The sequence below is a fragment of the Rutilus rutilus genome (assembly GCF_951802725.1).
Source record: "Rutilus rutilus genome assembly, chromosome: 23".
NCBI lineage: Eukaryota > Metazoa > Chordata > Actinopteri > Cypriniformes > Leuciscidae > Rutilus > Rutilus rutilus.
The window spans coordinates 21013985-21040353 of record NC_140233.1 but is presented as its reverse complement, the minus strand read 5'-3'; the positions used below and the strand labels follow the sequence as shown (position 1 = coordinate 21040353).

Below are 26369 nucleotides of genomic sequence, written 5' to 3'. Positions count from 1 at the left end.
GTCACTTATGTAACTCTGGTTCCCTTTCAGTTCGTTAACGCTCAACGTAGTCGGACGTACTGTACTGATTGGGATCACACTTAAGGAGCCTGTAATCTTCGAGTATTGATAAAACGAGCCAATGCACATTGGCGTGCTATATTTGCATCTCGCACTCCGCCCCGCAGTGAGGGGTATAAATACAGAAGCGGATGCACGCACCATTTGTCTCTCACTTCGGAGCCGATCGGTCTTCATGTCAATGTTTCCGAAGAGTGTTGATTCTTTCAACGAGCGAGTGTGTCGGTGCTTCTTCTGGAAGGCTCTCCTGGTGCTGGTGGTTCTACAGCGCGAGTGCAACTGCTGTTTTAACATCATTCTCTTTGTGTTTGTTTGTTTGACAGCTGGTTAGAGGGCGAAGAAGTGAGTGCTTCACTGGTACAGGCTGCACCATCCCGTCAGTGTTGAAACTGGTCATTCAGTTTCAGTGTTACGGCACTGGTGAGAGTCCCATTTCCAGAAATAGCAACAAGGGTGTGTTTGTGGCTTTTTCAAGATGCCATGCATTTCTGGATGCGGTCGTTCCCTGTCTCAAGCTGATGGTCACAATAGATGCATCACGTGTTTGGGCATTCAGCAGGCTGAAGCAGCTTTTGTGGATGGTTCATGTTCTCATTGCGGGAACAAGACTATCTCGGTGTTGAGATTGAGACTCGCCTTCATCCGTGAAGGTTGAGTCCCCATTCCCATGCCCCGCTCTATCGCCCCTTCTGGCCGACCCCAGAAGAGAGCTACTGCTCCGTGTGGGATGGGTGATCTGAGGATCACAGTGAGGGCTTCCCCACCCGGTAACCAGTCCCCGTGGGCCCCTCACGCCTCTGTCACACCGCAGCCGGTGAAGCTCCCTACTGAACATGCTGGTCCCTCTGTAGTGGACCAACCAGCTGTTTCGTGCAAGGCTCCTCCTGAGGACAGGATTTCAATCGCTGGCTCATAAGGGGAGCTGGACTCTGGAGATGACGACTCAGCTGCGCTACCTCCTTCTGGGAGAGAACAAAACCTGTGGGCTTTGCAGGTCCTCCCTGCATGCCATGGTGTTGCTGCACGTCCACCAGGCCAAAACACTCATGAAAATGCACAAGGGTAGTCCAGACCGCAAGATCATGGGTGAGCTCTGCAACGCAACCGACCTCGCCCTCCGGGGCACGAAGGTCTGATGACGTCCACTCTAGTGGTCCAGGAGCGCCATCTCTGGTTTCAACCTGACCGATATGAGGACGACTGACAAGTCTCGGTTCTTCGGTGATGCGGTGGAGGACTTCGCCCAACAGTTCTCCGCCACCCAGAAGCAGACTGAGGTGATCCGGCACATCCTTCCCCGGCGGCCGGCTACTTATGAAGTCTTTACAAAGGTAATGGAGGTGGCCATTGCTCCCATGAGAGCGTGGTGTTCGTATCCTCAACTATCTCGATGACTGGCTGATACTAGCTCAGTCTCGGGAGCAGTTGGGGCTTGCTGCTCCAGCATATCAGTCAGTTGGGTCTTCGGATCAACTTGGAAAAGAGCAAACTCGCCCCTGTGCAGAGGATCTCTTTTCTCGGAATGTAGCTGGACTCGCTTGACAGTATTCAATCAGTTCAGCACTGACTTGGACACGTTCCTCTGTGAGGCGTGCCGTCTGTGCTGAACTGATTGAATACTGTCAAGCGCAGAACAGTGGTCCCACTGAAACTTTTTCAGAGGCTCATGGGGCTTTGTCAAACGCCGCTGGGTTTGCTTCATATGAGACCACTTCAGCACTGGCTTCACGGCCGAGTCCCGAGATGGGCGTCGCAGAGCGGCACGTTCCGTGTGACAATCACCCCAGCCTGCCGCCAAACCCTCAGCCCGTGGTCCGACTCTTCGTTTCCCCACGGATCTCCCATCAACTGCATCGTGATGTACGGAAATAGAGGCAACATACACTTTGACGGTGGAGGGAGACAGCCCTCGCTCCAACCCATCTTGCAAGAAGGAAAGCACAGTACCGATTGAACATCTAAAACAAGTGTACCTGAACTGCTGTGGATTCCACAGATGCCTCATACACCAGCTGGGGGGCCATGTACAGCGGGCATGCAGTAGCGGGGGTCTGGACGGGCCCCCAACTGCATTGGCACATCAGCTGCCTCGAGTTGTTAACGGTACACCTTGCTCTGAGATGCATCAAAATGCCGCTGCTCGGCAAGTATGTGCTGGTCCGTACGGACAACACTGCAACCGTTGCGTACATCAGCCAACAAGTTAGTCTACGCTCCCCTCGCATGTCGCAACTCGCCCGCCATCTTCTCCTATGGAGTCAGAAGCATCAGAGGTCGCTTAGTGCCACTTAAATCCCCGGCCAGCTCAATCATGCCGCCAAAGAGCTCTCACGTCAGCCTGTGGCCCAGGGAGAGTGGAGACTCCATCCCCAGGCGGTCCAGCTGATTTGGGACCACTTCGGGGCCACACAGATAGATCTGTTTGCCTCTCCAGACTCGTCCCATTGCCAGTTGTTTTACTCCCTGACCGAGGGGAACCTCGGCACGGATGCTGTGCAAAGTCAGGGAGGAAGAGAAACAGGTCTTGCTAGTTGCCTCTTATTGGCCCAACCGGACCTGGTTCCCCGAACTGATGCTCCTCTCAACAGCCCCTCCCTGGCCCCTTCCTCTCAGGGAGGGCCGCCTCTCTCAGAGACTGTGCACCATATGGCACCCGCGTCCAGACCACTGGAAACTCCATGTCTGGTCCCTGGACGGGACGCGGAGATTCAAGGTGATCTACCACAAGCTGTCATAGACACCATTACTTCTGCTAGAGCACCCTCTACAAGGCATGCTTACGCCCTGAAGTGGAACCTGTTCATTGAGTGGTGTTCTCAAAAGTATATATATATATACACACACACACTCACCTAAAGGATTATTAGGAACACCATCCTAATACTGTGTTTGACCCCCTTTCGCCTTCAGAACTGCCTTAATTCTACGTGGCATTGATTCAACAAGGTGCTGAAAGCATTCTTTAGAAATGTTGGCCCATATTGATAGGATAGCATCTTGCAGTTGGAGGAGATTTGTGGGATGCACATCCAGGGCACGAAGCTCCCGTTCCACCACATCCCAAAGATGCTCTATTATTGGGTTGAGATCTGGTGACTGTGGGGGGCATTTTAGTACAGTGAACTCATTGTCATGTTCAAGAAACCAATTTGAAATGATTCGAGCTTTGTGACATGGTGCATTATCCTGCTGGAAGTAGCCATCAGAGGATGGGTACATGGTGGTCATAAAGGGATGGACATGGTCAGAAACAATGCTCAGGTAGGCCGTGGCATTTAAACGATGCCCAATTGGCACTAAGGGGCCTAAAGTGTGCCAAGAAAACATCCCCCACACCATTACACCACAACCACCAGCCTGCACAGTGGTAACAAGGCATGATGGATCCATGTTCTCATTCTGTTTACACCAAATTCTGACTCTACCATCTGAATGTCTCAACAGAAATTGAGACTCATCAGACCAGGCAACATTTTTCCAGTCTTCAACTGTCCAATTTTGGTGAGCTCGTGCAAATTGTAGCCTCTTTTTCCTATTTGTAGTAGAGATGAGTGGTACCCGGTGGGGTCTTCTGCTGTTGTAGCCCATCCGCCTCAAGGTTATGCGTATTGTGGCTTCACAAATTCTTTGCTGCATACCTCGGTTGTAACGAGTGGTTATTTCAGTCAAAGTTGCTCTTCTATCAGCTTGAATCAGTCGGCCCATTCTCCTCTGACCTCTAGCATCAACAAGGCATTTTCGCCCACAGGACTGCCGCATACTGGATGTTTTTCCCTTTTCACACCATTCTTTGTAAACCCTAGAAATGGTTGTGCGTGAAAATCCCAGTAATTGAGCAGATTGTAAAATACTCAGACCGGCCCGTCTGGCACCAACAACCATGCCACGCTCAAAATTGCTTAAATCACCTTTCTTTCCCATTCTGACATTCAGTTTGGAGTTCAGGAGATTGTCTTGACCAGGACCACACCCCTAAATGCATTGAAGTAACTGCCATGTGATTGGTTGATTAGATAATTGCATTAATGAGAAATTGAACAGGTGTTCCTAATAATCCTTTAGGTGAGTGTATATATATGGGGGGTGTAACAATACACGTATTCGTATTGAACCGTTCGGTACGAGGCTTTCGGTTCGGTTTTCGGTACACATTTTCAAACCGAACCGTTAACCTTGGTAACCTTGTTAGTGGTAACCTTGTTACCACTGTTGGACCATTTTTCCTGCCGACCAAAATTTCGTTATTTCAAATGTAGGCACGCGCCTAGACAAGTAGACAAGTGCGCTCATAATGTAAGAGACACCGGCGCGACCACAACATTGCCCAACATCAAATGGCAAATGTAATGCAAGCGGAACAAAACTGCTCGTTATTGTGCGGTTGACATACAGTTTATCATTTTGGACCAAAGACGATCTTGATCAAGCGACACTGTTACTACACAGCGCTAATGAGAGATCCAGTAAAGAAAGCATTTGAATTCGTCACAGAAGTAATAACATCGCTGCGAGATCTAACGTTAGTGAGAAACATTCACATTTCTCCGTTATTAATGGATCAAACAGCGCTGACGTGGAAACCAGGAAGAAACATTGTGCCATGAATGATGAATGAACTATCCAGTGTCCACAGATCAGCAACATTCACGTTCATGTCATTATTGTCTATGTATATTAATTACATCTTGTAGGTGCTGCTGTTTGACACAATTGTAATAAAACTTCATTAGTAATAAAAAATTATACAATACAGCTATAAGTGCTTACACAGCTGTCCATGAAAAATACTCACTTGTAGAAGTTGTTGGAGTAGATGTTGGAGAATTGGTTGTAGTGACAGGGGATGCTGTAATATATGGACATATATTGAAATAAAAATACAAACATTTACGAAATAGTACTTGCAAGATAACAATGGCATATGTTCATACAATTAACTTTTGTAGTACAATCCATGCTGTTTTGTTTTATATGCTCCTAAAAAGAGTCAATTATAGCTCCAGAATTGCTCAAAGTAAAAAAATATCATACTTTATGATGTTAGTTTTAATAAAAAAAGAATAAAAAAAATTAAATAAAGGAAATTTCTCTGGCATTTCTTTCTATTTTTGCTGTATCAAAAATGTACAGAACCGTACCGAAACGAACCGTGACTCAAGTGTATCGTATCGAACCGAACCGTGAATTTTGTGAACCGTTACACCCCTAATATATATATATATAAATCACATCCATGTAGGACAAGACTCGACAAGGAAAACAGGAAACACTGGGGTCTAAATACACAAAGGGTAAATTGGCAAACAAGACATGCCTGTTTTTCCAACTGAAATGTCAGCATTGTCTATGTATATTAATTACATCTTGTAGGTTCTGCTGTTTGACACAATTGTAATAAAACTTCATTAGTAATAAAAAATTATAAAATACAGCTATAAGTGCTTACACAGCTGTCCATGAAAAATACTCACTTGTTGGAGTAGATGTTGGAGAATTGGTTGTAGTGACAGGGGGTGCTGTAATATATGGACATATAATGAAATAAAAATACAAACATTTACGAAATAGTACTTGCAAGATAACAATGGCATATGTTCATACAATTAACTTTTGTAGTACAATCCATGTTTTATTGTTAAAAGAAAAACTTGTATTATATTACATTTTAAACATTTGAACTGGTAGGCACTATTGTTTAATACTCAGAAAGTGACATGAAATAAGAACAATTATTATTACAATTTTCTTAATATTTGTTGACATGTTTACAAAGACCTTTTTGCATTCAATGAAATTCTGCATTTCAAAAATTATTATCACACAAATATATAATATAGACATTAAACGGTACACATTTTTTTATTTTAGCTGCTGATGGGTGATACTCAGGATGCGATTTGAAAATTGAGGTACCTATTACTTCTAACAGTAAAAAAGAAGAACTTTCTAAGGACGTTTTTAGATAACTCTACATGAATATTACTCTAGCATGAGCATGTGAATAAATTACTGAAAGAATTGTCCTATTAACATGTTTACTCAAATGTCCATGAATAAACATACTCACTTGTAGGAGCTGATGTTGAAGAATGAGTTGAAGAAGAGATTGTAGTGTCAGTGGATGCTGGAATATTTTGATATAGAAAGAAATATAAATACAGTTTTATTGAGCAGTACATATCATAGGATATATTTACAAGGATAAATATTATATATATATATATATTTTTTTTTTTAGATTTGTATGCAGCTGTATCATACAAATAAATAGTTAAAAAATCATATATTGTGATTTCTGGATTTTTTTTTTTAGATTATGTCTCTCACAGTGGACATGCACCAACGATGACAATTTCAGACCCCTCCATGATTTCCAAGTGGGAGAACTTGCAAAATAGCAGGGTGTTCAAATACTTATTTTCCTCACTGTATATATATATATATATACACTATATACACTTGGCTGATCCTTGACGCGATCGCAAAGCAAAGTTGATTCTGCACTAATTTGATCTAGCTATACATACAGGGATGCTAATTAACCAGTTAACCGTTAACCAACAGTAAGAATTTTTTTACCAATGAATGGCCTACTATCATTTGCTGCATGCTTAAAAAACACACTACAAATATTTTTGTTTGTTTTTGAGAGAAAAAAAAACAACGTCTCAGGTCACTAATGTAACCCTGGTTCCCTTTCAGTTCGTTAACGTTCAACGTAGTCGGACGTACTGTACTCATTGGGATCACACTTAAGGAGCCTGTCATCTTCGAGTATTGATAAAACGAGCCAATGCACATTGGCGTGCTATATTTGCATCTCACACTCCGCCCCGCAGTGAGGGGTATAAATACGGAAGCGGATGCATGCACCATTTGTCTCTCACTTCGGAGCCGATCGGTCTTCATGTCAATGTTTCCGAAGAGTGTTGATTCTTTCAACGAGCGAGTCACATGTTTGGTCATTCAGCACGCTGAAACAGCTTTTGTGGATGGTTCATGTTCTCATTGCGGGAACAAGACTATCTCGGTGTTGAGATTGAGACTCGCCTTCATCCGTGAAGGTGGAGTCCCCATTCCCATGCCCCGCTTTAGCCCCCCCTTCTGGCCGACCCCAGAAGAGAGCTACTACCCCGTGTGGGATGGGTGATCTGAGGATCACAGTGAGGGCTTCCCCACCCGGTAACCAGTCCCCGTGGGCCCCTCACTCCTCTGTCACACCGCAGCCGGTGAGGCTCCCTACTGAACACGCTGGTCCCTCTGTAGTGGACCAACCAGCTGTTTCGTGCGAGGCTCCTCCTGAGGACAGGATTTCAATCGCTGGATCATAAGGGGAGCTGGACTCTGGAGATGACGACTCAGCTGCGCTACCTCCTTCTGGGAGAGAACAAAACCTGTGGGCTTTACAGGTCCTCCCTGCATGCCATGGTGTTGCTGCACGTCCACCAGGCCAAAACACTCATGAAAATGCACGGGGGTAGTCCAGACCGCAAGATCATGGGTGAGCTCCGCAACGCAACCGACCTCGCCCTCCGGGGCACGAAGGTCTGATGACGTCCACTCTAGTGGTCCAGGAGCGCCATCTCTGGTTTCAACCTGACCAATATGAGGACGACTGACAAGTCTCGGTTCCTGGACTCCCCCATTTCCCAGGTTGGGCTCTTCGGTGACGCGGTGGAGGACTTCGCCCAACAGTTTTCCGCCACCCAGAAGCAGACTGAGGTGCTCCGGCACATCCTTCCCCGGTGGCCCGCTACTTATGAAGTCTTTACAAAGGTCATGGAGGTGGCCATTGCTCCCATGAGAGCGTGGTGTTCGTATCCTCAACTATCTCGACGACTGGCTGATACTAGCTCAGTCTCGGGAGCAGTTGGGGCTTGCTGCTCCAGCATATCAGTCAGTTGGGTCTTCAGATCAACTTGGAAAAGAGCAAACTCGCCCCTGTGCAGAGGATCTCTTTTCTCGGAATGTAGCTGGACTCGGTCCACAGACAGCACGCCTCACAGAGGAAGGTGTCCAGTCAGTGCTGAACTGATTGAATACTGTCAAGCGCAGAACAGTGGTCCCACTGAAACTTTTTCGGAGGCTCATGGGGCTTTGTCAAACGCCGCTGGGTTTGCTTCATATGAGACCACTTCAGCACTGGCTTCCCGGCCGAGCCCCGAGATGGGCAACGCAGAGCGGCATGTTCCGTGTGACAATCACCCCATCCTGCCGCCAAACCCTCAGCCCGTTGTCCGACCCTTCGTTTCCCCATGGATCTCCCATCAACTACATCGTGATGTATGGCAATAGAGGCAACATACACTTTGAGGGTGGAGGGAGACAGCCCTCGCTCCAACCCATCTTGCAAGAAGGAAAGCACAGTACCGATTGAACATCTAAAACAAGTGTTCAGGTATGCTGTGGATTCCACAGATGCCTCAAACACTGGCTGGGGGGCCATGTACAGCGGGCATGCAGTAGCAGGGGTCTGGACGGGCCCCCAACTGCATTGGCACATCAACTGCCTCGAGTTGTTAGCAGTACACCTTGCTCTGAGACGCATCAAAATGCCGCTGCTCGGCAAGTATGTGCTGGTCCGTACGGACAACACTGCAACCGTTGCGTACATCAGCCATCAAGTAAGGCTACGCTCCCCTCGCATGTCGCAACTCGCCCGCCATCTTCTCCTATGCAGTCAGAAGCATCAGAGGTCGCTTCGTGCCACTTATATCCCCGGCCAGCTCAATCATGCCGCCAAAGAGCTCTCACGTCAGCCTGTGGCCCAGGGAGAGTGGAGACTCCATCCTCAGGCGGTCCAGCTGATTTGGGACCACTCCAGTTGTTTTACTCCCTTACCGAGGGGACCCTCGGCACGGATGCTGTGCAAAGTCAGGGAGGAAGAGAAACAGGTCTTGCTAGTTGCCCCTTATTGGCCCAACCGGACCTGGTTCCCCAAACTGATGCTCCTCTCGACAGCCCCTCCCTGGCCCCTACCTCTCAGGGAGGACCGCCTCTCTCAGAGACTGTGCACCGTATGGCACCCGCGTCCAGACCACTGGAAACTCCATGTCTGGTCCCTGGACGGGACGCGGAGATTCAAGGTGATCTACCACAAGCTGTCATAGACACCATCACTTCTGCGAGAGCACCCTCTACAAGGCATGCTTACGCCCTGAAGTGGAACCTGTTCATTGAGTGGTGTTCTCAAAAGTATATATATATATATATATATATATATATATATATATACACTCACCTAAAGGATTATTAGGAACACCATACTAATACTTTGTTTGATCCCCCTTTTGCCTTCAGAACTGCCTTAATTCTACGTGGCATTGATTCAACAAGGTGCTGAAAGCATTCTTTAGAAATGTTGGCCCATATTGATAGGATAGCATCTTCCAGTTGATGGAGATTTGTGGGATGCACATCCAGGGCACGAAGCTCCCGTTCCACCACATCCCAAAGATGCTCTATTGGGTTGAGATCTGGTGACTGTGGGGGCCATTTTAGTACAGTGAACTCATTGTCATGTTCAAGAAACCAATTTGAAATGATTTGAGCTTTGTGACATGGTGCATTATCCTGCTGGAAGTAGCCATCAGAGGATGGGTACATGGTGGTCATAAAGGGATGGACATGGTCAGAAACAATGCTCAGGTAGGCCGTGGCATTTAAACGATGCCCAATTGGCACTAAGGGGCCTAAAGTGTCCCAAGAAAACATCCCCCACACCATTACACCACCACCAGCCTGCACAGTGGTAACAAGGCATGATGGATCCATGTTCTCATTCTGTTTACGCCAAATTCTGACTTAACCATCCGAATGTCTCAACAGAAATTGAGACTCATCAGACCAGGCAACATTTTTCCAGTCTTCAACTGTCCAATTTTGGTGAGCTCGTGCAAATTGTAGCCTCTTTTGGTGGTACCTGGTGCGGTCTTCTGCTGTTGTAGCCCATCCGCCTCAAGGTTGTGCGTGTTGTGGCTTCACAAATTCTTTGCTGCATACCTCGGTTGTAATGAGTGGTTATTTCAGTCAAAGTTGCTCTTCTATCAGCTTGAATCAATCGGCCCATTCTCCTCTGACCTCTAGCATCAACAAGGCATTTTCGCCCACAGGACTGCCGCATACTGGATGTTTTTCCCTTTTCACACCATTCTTTGTAAACCCTAGAAATGGTTGTGCGTGAAAATCCCAGTAATTGAGCAGATTGTAAAATACTCAGACCGGCCCGTCTGGCACCAACAACCATGCCACGCTCAAAATTGCTTAAATCACCTTTCTTTCCCATTCTGACATTCAGTTTGGAGTTCAGGAGATTGTCTTGACCAGGACCACACCCCTAAATGCATTGAAGCAACTGCCATGTGATTGGTTGATTAGATAATTGCATTAATGAGAAATTGAACAGGTGTTCCTAATAATCCTTTAAGTGAGTGTATATATATGGGGGGTGTAACAATACACGTATTCGCATTGAACCGTTCGGTACGAGGCTTTCGGTTTGGTTTTCGGTACACATTTTCAAACCGAACGGTTCGTTGGACCATTTTTCCTGCCGACCAAAATTTCGTTATTTCAAATGTAGGCGCGTGACAAGCACGCTCATAATGTAAGAGACGCCGGCGCGACCACAACATTGCCCAACATCAAATGGCAAACGTAATGCAAGCGGAACAAAACTGCTCGTTATTGTGTGGTTGACAGACCGTTTATCATTTTGGACCAAAGCCGATCTTGATCAAGTGACACTGTTACTAGACAGCGCTAATGAGAGATCCAGTAAAGAAAGCATTTGAATTCGTCACAGAAGTAATAGCATCGCTGCGAGATCTAACGTTAGTGAGAAACATTCACATTTCTCCGTTATTAATGGATCGAACAGCGCTGACGTGGAAACCAGGAAGAAACATTGTGCCATGAATGATGAATGAACTATCCAGTGTCCACAGATCAGCAACATTCACCATGGATTTACTGTAGTAACACTAACTGCAACCATGGAAGTTTGGCAGGAATAGTAGGCTATAATGCCTTCAAGTAACATTACGTCGGTTTTATTTTGACATTATGAATACAATTGCTGCCCTCAAATGTTAATCTGAACTAAAATAAACCTTTGTTTATAACTACTACAATATTACATTATATTTTTTCAAAGGAGCTGTTTTATATGCTCCTAAAAAGAGTCAATTATAGCTCTTGACACAAGTGTATCATATCGAACCGAACCGTGAATTTTTTGAACCGTTACATCACATCCATGTAGGACAAGACTCGACAAGGAAAACAGGAAACACTGGGGTCTAAATACACAAAGGGTAAATTGGCAAACAAGACATGCCTGTTTTTCCAACTGAAATGTCATCATTGTCTATGTATATTAATTACATCTTGTAGGTTCTGCTGTTTGACACAATTGTAATAAAACTTCATTAGTAATAAAAAATTATAAAATACAGCTATAAGTGTTTACACAGCTGTCCATGAAAAATACTCACTTGTAGAAGTTGTTGGAGTAGATGTTGGAGAATTGGTTGTAGTGACAGGGGGTGCTGTAATATATGGACATATAATGAAATAAAAATACAAACATTTACAAAATAGTACTTGAAAGATAACAATGGCATATGTTCATACAATTAACTTTTGTAGTACAATCCATGCTGTTTTGTTTTATATGCTCCTAAAAAGAGTCAATTATAGCTCCAGAATTGCTCAAAGTAAAAAAATATCATACTTTATGATGTTAGTTTTAATAAAAAAAGAATTAAAAAAATTAAATAAAGGAAATTTCTCTGGCATTTCTTTCTTTTTGCTGTATCAAAAATGTACAGAACCGTACCGAAACGAACCGTGACACAAGTGTATCGTATCGAACCGAACCGTGAATTTTGTGAACCGTTACACCCCTAATATATATATATATATATATATATATAAATCACATCAATGTAGGACAAGACTCGACAAGGAAAACAGGAAACACTGGGGTCTAAATACACAAAGGGTAAATTGGCAAACAAGACATGCCTGTTTTTCCAACTAAAATGTCATCATTGTCTATGTATATTAATTACATCTTGTAGGTTCTGCTGTTTGACACAATTGTAATAAAACTTCATTAGTAATAAAAAATTATAAAATACAGCTATAAGTGCTTACACAGCTGTCCATGAAAAATACTCACTTGTTGGAGTAGATGTTGGAGAATTGGTTGTAGTGACAGGGGATGCTGTGATATATGGACATATAATGAAATAAAAATACAAACATTTACGAAATAGTACTTGCAAGATAACAATGGCATATGTTCATACAATTAACTTTTGTAGTACAATCCATGTTTTATTGTTAAAAGAAAAACTTGTATTATATTACATTTTAAACATTTGAACTGGTAGGCACTATTGTTTAATACTCAGAAAGTGACATGAAATAAGAACAATTATTATTACAATTTTCTTAGTATTTGTTGACATGTTTACAAAGACCTTTTTGCATTCAATGAAATTCTGCATTTCAAAAATTATTATCACACAAATATATAATATAGACATTAAACGGTACACATTTTTTTATTTTAGCTGCTGATGGGTGATACTCAGGATGCGATTTGAAAATTGAGGTACCTATTACTTCTAACAGTAAAAAAGAAGAACTTTCTAAGGACGTTTTTAGATAACTCTACATGAATATTACTCTAGCATGAGCATGTGAATAAATTACTGAAAGAATTGTCCTATTAACATGTTTACTCAAATGTCCATGAATAAACATACTCACTTGTAGGAGCTGATGTTGAAGAATGAGTTGAAGAAGAGATTGTAGTGTCAGTGGATGCTGGAATATTTTGATATAGAAAGAAATATAAATACAGTTTTATTGAGCAGTACATATCATAGGATATATTTACAAGGATAAATATTATATATATATATATATATTTTTTTTAAATACTGTCATGAGGTTGAAGGAGAGAACCCAAACGCAGACGATATGCAGACACTCAAAGGTTTATTACGGCAAAACAGAAAACAAAACCCACGAGGGGGCAAAACAGGACTGAGGAGAGTTCACCTAGACTAAGGGTGCTTTCACACTTGGTTCGATTGTCTGTTCCGAACCCGAGTTCGATTGCTCCCCCCTCCCCCTGCCCCCGATGGACTGTGTTCACATTATATTATTTGCATCCGAACCGTGGTACGCTTGCATCATTAAGCTGCAGCTGGCGCGTACTCGTGTTGCTTGGTAACTGCTATGAAAAGGCGTCAAAATGGATAGAATTGCTCGCTTCACATTTCTTTTTCTTTTTTTTAACCTTTGGTTTTGTTTTCAAAGAAAATATACAGAAACACACTTGCGTCTGTCTGCCGCAAAAGTATTAAAACCGTTCCAAAGACAGCGGGATGTCCGCTGAAGCCAATTTTTGTGGAGGCAAGCAGAAATCATCTCTCTGCTTGCATGCGTCAATCCCTGTTTTCGTCAAGGTAAGCGTATAGACCCTTTTACAGTTGTTAAACACACACGCACGCAGGCACGCACCACATTATACGTCATCAATAGTGGTTCACTTCCGCGATTTGGTACGATTGCGTTCATATCAGCAGCGAATCGTACCCGAGTTCACATGAACCGTACCCCAGACCACCTTTTTAAGCGGACTCGAGTACGGTTCGCGGGTGCGCACCCGAGTTCGGAAAACAGCGTTCACATCATCCAAACGAACCGAACTATGACGTCATTCGAACCCGGGTGCGCACCAAAAGTGCTAGTGTGAAAGCACCCTAAGACAAGATAATAAACAAAGACTAGATTCTGACTTGACAGGAAACAAACTCACAATTCTCACTAAACAGATTTCAGACGAAGTTCTCACAAGACTGTCATTGAGTATAACACGCAATGTTTGACAATGTACTGACACAGGACAGAAAACATGAGGGGATTAAATAGGGAGCAAACTAATCAGGGACACAGGTGTAAGTGATGAAATAATGATTACAAGATGAGATAACAAGGGGGGCAGGGTAAGGTGACAAGACAACGCAAGCACACAGCCCAAACAAATGGCCATGTGCTTACACATAAAACATGAGTCTGTCATGATCCTGCCTCAAGACAAGAGAAGATCTGGTACACGAAGGCAGAATCATGACAGAACCCCTCCCTTAAGGAGCGGCTTCCAGACGCTCCCTAAGGGGACATTAAACACAGGACAAGACCGACTGTGACATAGACACAAACCAACAATACATGACAAAAACTAACAACGGCAGACACGAATAAACTATAACAGGGTTGGGATGGAACAATAAAAACAACAAACAAGGAAGGGGAGGAGGAGGAAACATTGAGTCCATGGGGGGAAATCCAGAGAGGATGGGTGAGATGGGAGTCTTGGGTTGACGGGACGAGGGCTTTGGACGAGGATTATGGGCAGGTTTAGATGACGAAACACGAGGTACAGTCTTGGTGAAAATAGTCTGGGGCTGGGCAACGACAGGGGTGATAGGGGAAACACACGGCGACTTGACAGGTGTCTTGATAGGGACAACAGGGGGCGACGACATGGGAGACAAAACAGGTGATGAAGCAGGTGATTGTGGAACAGGTTCTTGTTCGAGAGGACAGACAAACTGGACTGGTTCATCTGGGCAGATGACTCTAGAATGCGCTTGACTCAGAGCAGGATTCAGAACAGGAATCGATTCACTTGAATCTTCCATACTTGATACATTAAGTTCACTTGAATCATTCAGAACCGGACTCGGAACAGGACTTGATTCATTAGAATCATTCAGACTTGACACATTAGATTCTCTTGAATCCTTCAGGCTTAACACACTTGACTCGAGAGAAGCGCTGTCTGGTGTCGAGGGTTCGTGACTTGAAAGTAAATTGGGTCTGGGTGGCATTTCAAGGATCTTGGCAAGAGCAGTAAGATAGTCAGATACGGCTCGAGCAGCTAAGACGACAGGCATCTCCTTTCGGGCAGAAACTGCTTGCAGAACCTCTTTAGCGGCTAAATCAGCCACAACTCTCTCAGCAGATTCTGGGACAGTGCTTGCAGTAGCGGGCTCTGGGACAGCGCTTGCAGTAGCGGGCTCTGGGACAGCGCTTGCAGTAGCGGGCTCTGGGACAGTGCCTGGGACGGCGCTTGCAGTTGCGGGCTCTGGGACAGCGCTTGGGACAGCGCTTGCAGTTGCGGGCTCTGGAACAGCCAAAGACGAAGGACGGGAGGCTCCCCTCCTCCTCTTCTTTCTCCTAGGTTGCCGTGCGGAAGTCATAGCTGGACTAGTGGCCGGTTGGAGAAGCTCCACGGGGACCGTAACTGGTGCTGGAAGGACAGTCTCGGGCAGCGTTGACTCCGTCGAAGAGGACTCCGAGGCAGATTCCCACGATAAGCGTCTTCCTCGTTTTCCGCAGAGGCTGACAGACGCGGTGGGTGTCTCGGGTGTAGAAGAGGAGTGAGCTTGGTCCCCCAGCGAAGCAACAGCGAGAATGCGACCCTCCGGGATCACTGGCAGAGTGGCAGGTGGTTGGGACAACCACCAATGTTCCCGGAGCCTGGACTGTCGCTCGAGAAGAGAGGACACACTGTCTGCTGGGTTCTGTTTTGGTCGGTACATTCTGTCATGAGGTTGAAGGAGAGAACCGAAACGCAGACACTCAAAGGTTTATTACGAAAAAACAGAAAACAAAACCCACGAGGGGGCAAAACAGGACTGAGGAGAGTTCACCTAGACTAAGACAAAATAATAAACAAAGACTAGATTCTGACTTGACAGGAAACAAACTCACAATTCTCACTAAACAGATTTCAGACGAAGTTCTCACAAGACTGTCACTGAGTATAACACATAATGTTTGACACGCAATGTTTGACAATGTACCGACACAGGACAGAAAACATGAAGGGATTAAATAGGGAGCAAACTAATCAGGGACACAGGTGTAAGTGATGAAATAATGATTACAAGATGAGATAACAAGTGGGGGCAGGGTAAGGTGACAAGACAACGCAAGCACACAGCCCAAACAAATGGCCATGTGCTTACACATAAAACATGAGTCTGTCATGATCCTGCCTCAAGACAAGAGAAGATCTGGTACACGAAGGCAGAATCATGACAAATACGACATTCTGTAATTCTGTATTACAATAATTACTCTTGGGAACACAAGACAGGAATCATGACAAATATAAATTATATATATATATACAGTGAGGAAAATAAGTATTTGAACACCCTGCTATTTTGCAAGTTCTCCCACTTAGAAATCATGGAGGGGTCTGAAATTGTCATCGTAGGTGCATGTCCACTGTGAGAGACATAATCAAAAAAAGAAAAATCACAATATATGATTTTTTAACTATTTATTTGTATGATACATCTGCAAATAAGTATTTGAACACCTGTCTGTCAGCTAGAATTCTGACCATCAAAGACCTGTTAGTCTGCCTTTAAAATGTCCACCTCCACTCCATTTATTATCCTAAATTAGATGCACCTGTTTGAGGTCGTTAGCTGCATAAAGACACCTGTCCATATATATACTGTATATACACTTGGCTGATCCTTGACGCGATCGCAAAGCAAAGTTGATTCTGCACTAATTTGATCTAGCTATACATACAGGGATGCTAATTAACCAGTTAACCGTTAACCAACAGTAAGAATTTTTTTACCAATGAATGGCCTACTATCATTTGCTGCATGCTTAAAAAACACACTACAAATATTTTTGTTTGTTTTTGAGAGAAAAAAAAAAAAACCTTCTCAGGTCACTAATGTAACCCTGGTTCCCTTTCAGTTTGTTAACGTTCAACGTAGTCGGACGTACTGTACTGATTGGGATCACACTTAAGGAGCCTGTCATCTTCGAGTATTGATAAAACGAGCCAATGCACATTGGCGTGCGATATTTGCATCTCGCACTCCGCCCCGCAGTGAGGGGTGTAAATACGGAAGTGGATGCACGCACCATTTGTCTCTCACTTCGGAGCAGATCGGTCTTCATGTTTCCGAAGAGTGTTGATTCTTTCAACGAGCGAGTGTGTCGGTGCTTCTTCTGGAAGGCTCTCCTGGTGCTGGTGGTTCTACAGCGCGAGTGCAACTGCTGTTTTAACATCATTCTCTTTGTGTTTGTTTGTTTGACAGCTGGTTAGAGGGCGAAGAAGTGAGTGCTTCACTGGTACAGGCTTCACCATCCCGTCATTGTTGAAACTGTTCATTCAGTTTCAGTGTTACGGCACTGGTGAGAGTCCCATTTCCAGAAATAGCAACAAGGGTGTGTTTGCGGCTTTTTCAAGATGCCATGCATTTCTGGATGCGGTCGTTCCCTGTCTCAAGCTGACGGTCACAATATATGCATCACGTGTTTGGGCATTCAGCACGCTGAAACAGCTTTTGTGGATGGTTCATGTTCTCATTGTGGGAACAAGACTATCTCGGTGTTGAGATTGAGACTCGCCTTCATCCGTGAAGGTGGAGTCCCCATTCCCATGCCCCGCTCTATCGCCCCTTCTGGCCGACCCCAGAAGAGAGCTACTGCTCCGTGTGGGATGGGTGATCTGAGGATCACAGTGAGGGCTTCCCCACCCGGTAACCAGTCCCCGTGGGCCCCTCACGCCTCTGTCACACCGCAGCCGGTGAAGCTCCCTACTGAACATGCTGGTCCCTCTGTAGTGGACCAACCAGCTGTTTCGTGCAAGGCTCCTCCTGAGGACAGGATTTCAATCGCTGGATCATAAGGGGAGCTGGACTCTGGAGATGACGACTCAGCTGCGCTACCTCCTTCTGAGAGAGAACAAAACCTGTGGGCTTTGCAGGTCCTCCCTGCATGCTATGGTGTTGCTGCATGTCCACCAGGCCAAAACACTCATGAAATTGCACGAGGGTAGTCCAGACCGCAAGATCATGGGTGAGCTCCGCAACGCAACCGACCTCGCCCTCCGGGGCACGAAAGTCTGATGACGTCCACTCCAGTGGTCCAGAAGCGCCATCTCTGGTTTCAACCTGACCGATATGAGGACGACTGACAAGTCTCGGTTCTTCTGTGACGCGGTGGAGGACTTCGCCCAACAGTTCTTCACCACCCAGAAGCAGACTGAGGTGATCCGGCACATCCTTCCCCGGCGGCCGGCTACTTATGAAGTCTTTACAAAGGTAATGGAGGTGGCCATTGCTCCCATGAGAGCGTGGTGTTCGTATCCTCAACTATCTCGACGACTGGCTGATACTAGCTCAGTCTCCGGAGCAGTTGGGGCTTGCTGCTCCAGCATATCAGTCAGTTGGGTCTTCGGATCAACTTGGAAAAGAGCAAACTCGCCCCTGTGCAGAGGATCTCTTTTCTCGGAATGTAGCTGGACTCGTGCAGAACAGTGGTCCCACTGAAACTTTTTCAGAGGCTCATGGGGCTTTGTCAAACGCCGCTGGGTTTGCTTCATATGAGACCACTTCAGCACTGGCTTCACGGCCGAGTCCCGAGATGGGCGTCGCAGAGCGGCACGTTCCGTGTGACAATCACCCCAGCCTGCCGCCAAACCACCAGCCCGTGGTCCGACCCCCATGGATCTCCCATCAACTGCATCGTGATGTACGGAAATAGAGGCAACATACACTTTGAGGGTGGAGGGAGACAGCCCTCGCTCCAACCCATCTTGCAAGAAGGAAAGCACAGTACCGATTGAACATCTAAAACAAGTGTTCAGGTATGCTGTGGATTCCACAGATGCCTCAAACACCAGCTGGGGGGCCATGTACAGCGGGCATGCAGTAGCGGGGGTCTGGACGGGCCCCCAACTGCATTGGCACATCAACTGCCTCGAGTTGTTAGCAGTACACCTTGCTCTGAGATGCATCAAAATGCCGCTGCTCAGCAAGTATGTGCTGGTCCGTACGGACAACACTGCAACCGTTGCGTACATCAGCCATCAAGTTAGTCTACGCTCCCCTCGCATGTCGCAACTCGCCCGCCATCTTCTCCTATGGAGTCAGAAGCATCGGAGGTTGCTTCGTGCCACTTATATCCCCGGCCAGCTTAATCATGCCGCCAAAGAGCTCTCACGTCAGCCTGTGGCCCAGGGAGAGTGGAGACTCCATCCCCAGGCGGTCCAGCTGATTTGGGACCACTTCGGGGCCACACAGATAGATCTGTTTTCCTCTCCGGACTCGTCCCATTGCCAGTTGTTTCAATGAGGAAGAGAAACAGGTCTTGCTAGTTTCCCCTTATTGGCCTAACCGGACCTGGTTCCCCGAACCGATGCTCCTCTCGACAGCCCCTCCCTGGCCCCTTCCTCTCAGGGAGGACCGCCTCTCTCAGAGACTGTGCACCATATGGCACCCGCGTCCAGACCACTGGAAACTCCATGTCTGGTCCCTGGACGGGACGCGGAGATTCAAGGTGATCTACCACAAGCTGTCATAGACACCATTACTTCTGCGAGAGCACCCTCTACAAGGCATGCTTACGCCCTGAAGTGGAACCTGTTCATTGAGTGGTGTTCTTAAAAGTATATATATATATATATATATATACACACACACACTCACCTAAAGGATTATTAGGAACACCATACTAATACTGTGTTTGACCCCATTTCGCCTTCAGAACTGCCTTAATTCTACGTGGCATTGATTCAACAAGGTGCTGAAAGCATTCTTTAGAAATGTTGGCCCATATTGATAGGATAGCATCTTGCAGTTGATGGAGATTTGTGGGATGCACATCCAGGGCACGAAGCTCCCGTTCCACCACATCCCAAAGATGCTCTATTGGGTTGAGATCTGGTGACTGTGGGGGCCATTTTAGTACAGTGAACTCATTGTCATGTTCAAGAAACCAATTTGAAATGATTCGAGCTTTGTGACATGGTGCATTATCCTGCTGGAAGTAGCCATCAGAGGATGGGTACATGGCAGAGCATGTGAGCGGAGTGGAGCGGGAGCGAGCGGGGAGCGGGAGCGGGCGGATCTTGGACAGAGCGCAGAGCGGCATTTTTAAAAGGACGGAGCGTCGCCTTATTTCCCGCTCCAATTTCGCTCTAATTTCGCTCCGGTCACACCACGAGTCTGAAGCATGCTCAGTCAAACCTAAACCAGGATCCATCTGTCTTCCACAGTCATCAACAGTAGACTATTTTCAGTCAAAACTCGGCTCAATAATGGAGTTCAAAAAGTAGGCTACTTCAAAAAGGAAAATAAGAAGTCATACAGGTGTATGCTATTAATATAAAACTAACTAACAATGATAATGTAGTACAAGAAAACGAATGTGGAGACATCGTTTCAGTCAGCAAAGATTCATTTTGGAATCTCAAAATACATCTCTCGAAACCATGAACGTGAACTATGCGAACACGCTGGGAAGAAAACAAAAGGTTAGTAAATTGAATACGGTAACTTGTAACAAAGTGTAAATTAAATATAGCGTAATATTCAAACAAATTCGTTTTTTCATTCAAGTAGACCTAATGGTTCGTTTTATTTAGCCTAATTTGTGTCGTCCGTAATAATATTTATATTATTAGGCCCATTTATTCGTTTAATTTTACAGCAGTTTGTGTGTACAATGGAAGTCGATTTAAATTTTAATCGTGCGCGTTGCGCAAAAGGTCACTTATCAAAATTCTGGCCTTACAGTTAATTTACTTTTAAAAAATGTATGTATATTTTTGTTTATATAATTTTTATTTATATTATTAGGCCCATTTATTCGTTTAATTTTACAGGACTTTTTGTGTAGGCTATATTCCTTATAGGCCTGTAATTTGAAATAAAACATTTCTATTTGAAAAATGTTGTTGTTACTCATTAGTTCTTTAGGAGTTAAGGCTGTGGTCTAAGCTAAAAGTGATATACATGTAGATTTTTTTCCTTTTTTGGAGCGAGCGGGGGGCGATTTGAGTGGAGCGCGAAGCAAACTGCGTTAAGCGCTGAGCGATAATGAGCGGAGCGGCCTGATGTAGCTTTGAGCGGGGGAGCGGAGGGGTGAACAGTTCCGTGAGCGATGAGCGGATATTCTCACCGCTCCACTCCGCTCACATGCTCTGGTACATGGTGGTCATAAAGGGATAGACATGGTCAGAAACAATGCTCAGGTAGGCCGTGGCATTTAAACGATGCCCAATCGGCACTAAGGGGCCTAAAGTGTGCCAAGAAAACATCCCCCACACCATTACACCACCACCACCAGCCTGCACAGTGGTAACAAGGCATGATGGATCCATGTTCTCATTCTGTTTACGCCAAATTCTGACTCTACCATCTGAATGTCTCAACAGAAATTGAGACTCATCAGACCAGGCAACATTTTTCCAGTCTTCAACTGTCCAATTTTGGTGAGCTCGTGCAAATTGTAGCCTCTTTTTCCTATTTGTAGTAGAGATGAGTGGTACCTGGTGGGGTCTTCTGCTGTTGTAGCCCATCCACCTCAAGGTTATGCGTGTTGTGGCTTCACAAATTCTTTGCTGCATACCTCGGTTGTAACGAGTGGTTATTTCAGTCAAAGTTGCTCTTCTATCAGCTTGAATCAGTCGGCCCATTCTCCTCTGACCTCTAGCATCAACAAGGCATTTTCGCCCACAGGACTGCCGCATACTGGATGTTTTTCCCTTTTCACACCATTCTTTGTAAACCCTAGAAATGGTTGTGCGTGAAAATCCCAGTAATTGAGCAGATTATGAAATACTCAGACCGGCCCGTCTGGCACCAACAACCATGCCACGCTCAAAATTGCTTAACCCTCTGGGGACCAAAAACGCGCCTGCGCGTTTGGCTCGTTTTTTTTTTTTTAGCAATGAAAATAAACACTAAATGCTCTGTTAATTTTGATCTTTCATTTTCGTGTAATACATCAATCGATCCTGTTCAGTTTCTATTTTTTTTCTGTATACTCACAATAAAAATAAAGTGTTTTGCTTTTTGACAAATAAAGAAAAATTAAGATGATGCGATTTCTGCCTTCTCTCTGTCAGTAAACTCCCGTTTGAAACGCGTTCGAAAATGATCTATAACTCCGCGAAAATTCAGTCAAACAGGCAAACAGACCCACGGGCATAAAGCTTGAGATCGCAGCTTTTAATTGAAGTCATTTATATAAAAAACAAATATTCTTAGTTTCTGTAATCTGTATACAAAGAGAGCGACTCCAGTCGACCTCATTACGAGATGATTCACAGTAATTTGACCACTCCCCGGAGAGCGCGTGCTTTTCAAATGCAAATTCCGAGAACCATTTCAGATCTGTGAAACGCCCACATCAGCTGTAAACAAAGCGCGTCGCGAGTGAGACATTATAGCCTTTATGGAGAAAAGTTTCCACAGTGCTGATGAGGAGAAATATCTCCTGATATGAGCAGCAGATCGCGCTGAGGAGTGAGGTAGGCTGTTTTCTTTTCTCAAGTGTGGAATAACGTTATGGAATAACGTTATGGAATAACGTTAGTGTAGGCCTATAAACCGCAAAAAGATGAATCGCATTTCTATAATATGACTCGCGTTTCTGTGAGATGAATGAAGGGTACATATTTGTAAAGAGTATTTAGCCTAAATATGAATCGCGCGTCTGTGTGTGAAAGAATAAACTGCTTTGCCATAGCCTACTGAGATGAGTAAAAATCGACTGGAATATGTTGAAATAAAATGTATTTGTATAAGCAACGTAAATTAACATTTATATGCCCTGATATTTCAATAAAACAACGTTAGTCAGGCGTTAGTCACACTATTTTTGTCAAAAATAAAGTCATAGACTAAGATGTTAGATGTTCCAATGTTGGCTATATTCAAACTAATGAATACATATGATAAAATGTAGGCCTATAATCTTTTTTTTCTTTCTTTTTTTTTTTACAAAGAAAGAGTACACTTGAAATATTGTTGAAATTGTAATTATTGTTGTAATTGTAACATTTTTAATAAAATAGCTAAACATATTTACAAGATAGATGTAAGCGAAATCTTAAATGGTCAATATAAGTATTCTTCTAAATACATTGTCCTTGCATTGTGGCTCAGTCAGTGTCACACCTGAATGAATGACTATTCAGAGTCATTATGCAGAGTGGGTGGGACATCCCAGGTGTAAACTACTCCTTCACGCCCCCCTTTCCAAGCAAAACCTGTTTTACACCATTTAAATCAATGTATTTTTTTTTGTGAACGATAAAGCAAGACTATTTTCACATCATTTTGAAGCCAGTACTCAAAGGTACAACATCAATTAGTCAAAAGTCTTGTGGACACATATTTAATATGTGTTTTGTGGTCTTAATTCAGCCACTTTCATTTTTATTTTTTCCAATAACCACGCATAAACATTATTCTCTTAAAAATACAAACATCTACATACACGTTGCCCGCATATTTTGGTAGCCCTGTTTGTGCTATATAGAGTGATTTTACACCTTTGCCATTAACATGTTTATAAATAACTGAAAAAAGCACAAATTTCAAGGCATGTCAGAACATCTCAAGGACCCCAAAAACACCTTGGTCTCCAGAGGGTTAAATCACCTTTCTTTCCCATTCTGACATTCAGTTTGGAGTTCAGGAGATTGTCTTGACCAGTACCACACCCCTAAATGCATTGAAGCAACTGCCATGTGATTGGTTGATTAGATAATTGCATTAATGAGAAATTGAACAGGTGTTCCTAATAATCCTTTAGGTGAGTGTATATATATGGGGGGTGTAACGATACACGTATTCGTATTGAACCGTTCGGTACGAGGCTTTCGGTTCGGTTTTCGGTACGCATTTTCAAACCGAACGGTTCGTTGGACCATTTTTCCTGCCGACCAAAATTTCGTTATTTCAAATGTAGGCGCGTGACAAGTGCGCTCATAATGTAAGAGACGCCGGCGCGACCACAACATTGCCCAACATCAAATGGCAAACGTAATGCAAGCGGAAAAAAACTGCTCGTTATTGTGCGGTTGACATACCGTTTATCATTTTGGACCAAAGCTGATCTTGATCAAGCGACACTGTTACTACACAGCGCTAATGAGAGATCCAGTAAAGAAAGCATTTGAATTCGTCACAGAAGTAATAACATCGCTGCGAGATCTAACGTTAGTGAGAAACATTCACATTTCTCCGTTATTAATGGATGCACAGCGCTGACGTGGAAACCAGGAAGAAACATTGTGCCATGAATGATGAATGAACTATCCAGTGTCCACAGATCAGCAACATTCACCATGGATTTACTGTAGTAACACTAACTGCAACCATGGAAGTTTAGCAGGAATAGTAGGCTATAATGCCTTCAAGTAACATTACGTCGGTTTTATTTTGACATTATGAATACAATTGCTGTCCTCAAATGTTAATCTGAACTAAAATAAACCTTTGTTTATAACTACTACAATATTACATAATATTTTTTCAAAGGAGCTGTTTTATATGCTCCTAAAAAGAGTCAATTATAGCTCCAGAATTGCGCAAAGTAAAAAAAATCATACTTTATGATGTTAGTTTTAATAAAAAAAAGAAAAAAATAATTTAAATCAAGGAAATTTCTCTGGCATTTCTTTCTTTTTGCTGTATCAAAAACGTACCGAACCGTGACACAAGTGTATCATATCGAATCGAACCGTGAATTTTGTGAACTGTTACACCCCTAATATATATATATATATATATATATATATATATATATATAACATCCATGTAGGACAAGACTCGACAAGGAAAACAGGCAACACTGGGGTCTAAATACACAAAGGGTAAATTGGCAAACAAGACATGCCTGTTTTTCCAACTGAAATGTCATTATTGTCTATGTATATTAATTACATCTTGTAGGTGCAGCTGTTTCACACAATTGTAATAAAACTTCATTAGTAATAAAAAATTATAAAATACAGCTATAAGTGCTTACACAGTTGTCCATGAAAAATACTCACTTGTAGAAGTTGTTGGAGTAGATGTTGGAGAATTGGTTGTAGTGACAGGGGATGCTGTAATATATGGACATATAATGAAATAAAAATACAAACATTTACGAAATAGTACTTGCAAGATAACAATGGCATATGTTTATACAATTAACTTTTGTACTACAATCCATGCTGTTTTGTTTTATATGCTCCTAAAAAGAGTCAATTATAGCTCCAGAATTGCTCAAAGTATAAAAAATCATACTTTATGATGTTAGTTTTAATAAAAAAAGAATAAAAAAAATTAAATAAAGGACATTTCTCTGGCATTTCTTTCTTTTTGCTGTATCAAAAACGTACCGAACCGTGACACAAGTGTATCATATCGAATCGAACCGTGAATTTTGTGAACTGTTACACCCCTAATATATATATATATATATATATATATATATATATATATATATAACATCCATGTAGGACAAGACTCGACAAGGAAAACAGGAAACACTGGGGTCTAAATACACAAAGGGTAAATTGGCAAACAAGACATGCCTGTTTTTCCAACTGAAATGTCATCATTGTCTATGTATATTAATTACATATTGTAGGTTCTGCTGTTTGACACAATTGTAATAAAACTTCATTAGTAATAAAAAATTATAAAATACAGCTATAAGTGCTTACACAGCTGTCCATGAAAAATACTCACTTGTTGGAGTAGATGTTGGAGAATTGGTTGTAGTGACAGGGGGTGCTGTAATATATGGACATATAATGAAATAAAAATACAAACATTTACGAAATAGTAGGCTACTTGCAAGATAACAATGGCATATGTTCATACAATTAACTTTTGTAGTACAATCCATGTTTTATTGTTAAAAGAAAAAACTTGTATGATATTACATTTTAAACATTTGAACTGATAGGCACTATTGTTTAATACTCAGAAAGTGACATGAAATAAGAACAATTATTATTACAATTTTCTTAATATTTGTTGACATGTTTACAAAGACCTTTTTGCATTCAATGAAATTCTACATTTCAAAAATTATTATCACACAAATATATAATATAGACATTAAACGGTACACATATTTATATTTTAGCTACTGATGGGTGATACTCAGGATGTGATTTGAAATATTCAGGTGCCTATTACTTCTGACAGTAAAAAAGAAGAACTTTCTAAGGACGTTTTTAGATAACTCTACATGAATATTACTCTAGCAAGAGCATGTGAATAAATTATTGAAATAATTTTCCTATTAACATGTTTACTCAAATGTTCATGAATAAACATACTCACTTGTAGGAGCTAATGTTGAAGAATGAGTTGAAGAAGAGATTGTAGTGTCAGTGGCTGCTGGAATATTTTGATATAGAAAGAAATATAAATACAGTTTTATTGAGCAAT

At 43.3% G+C, this 26369-nt stretch overlaps 1 protein-coding gene across 50 annotated transcripts in view; it reads right to left on the bottom strand.

Annotated features, from left to right (window-relative positions):
• The window catches only part of LOC311282608 (uncharacterized protein), a 126404-nt gene that overhangs the window by 43940 nt on the left and 56095 nt on the right, over window positions 1-26369 (bottom strand). For 39 of the 50 annotated variants that reach the window (XM_084396449.1, XM_084396450.1, XM_084396496.1 and 36 more), the window contains 9 exons: window positions 26262-26318; window positions 25659-25703; window positions 24974-25027; window positions 12841-12897; window positions 12245-12289; window positions 11556-11609; window positions 6128-6184; window positions 5532-5576; window positions 4853-4906 (listed from right to left, as the gene is read on the bottom strand). In XM_084396449.1, the coding sequence (XP_084252575.1) occupies window positions 4853-4906; window positions 5532-5576; window positions 6128-6184; window positions 11556-11609; window positions 12245-12289; window positions 12841-12897; window positions 24974-25027; window positions 25659-25703; window positions 26262-26318 (468 nt within the window). The remainder of the gene's footprint in view (window positions 1-4852; window positions 4907-5531; window positions 5577-6127; window positions 6185-11555; window positions 11610-12244; window positions 12290-12840; window positions 12898-24973; window positions 25028-25658; window positions 25704-26261; window positions 26319-26369) is intronic. The other 11 variants (XM_084396461.1, XM_084396487.1, XM_084396493.1 and 8 more) reach the window with 10 other exon arrangements.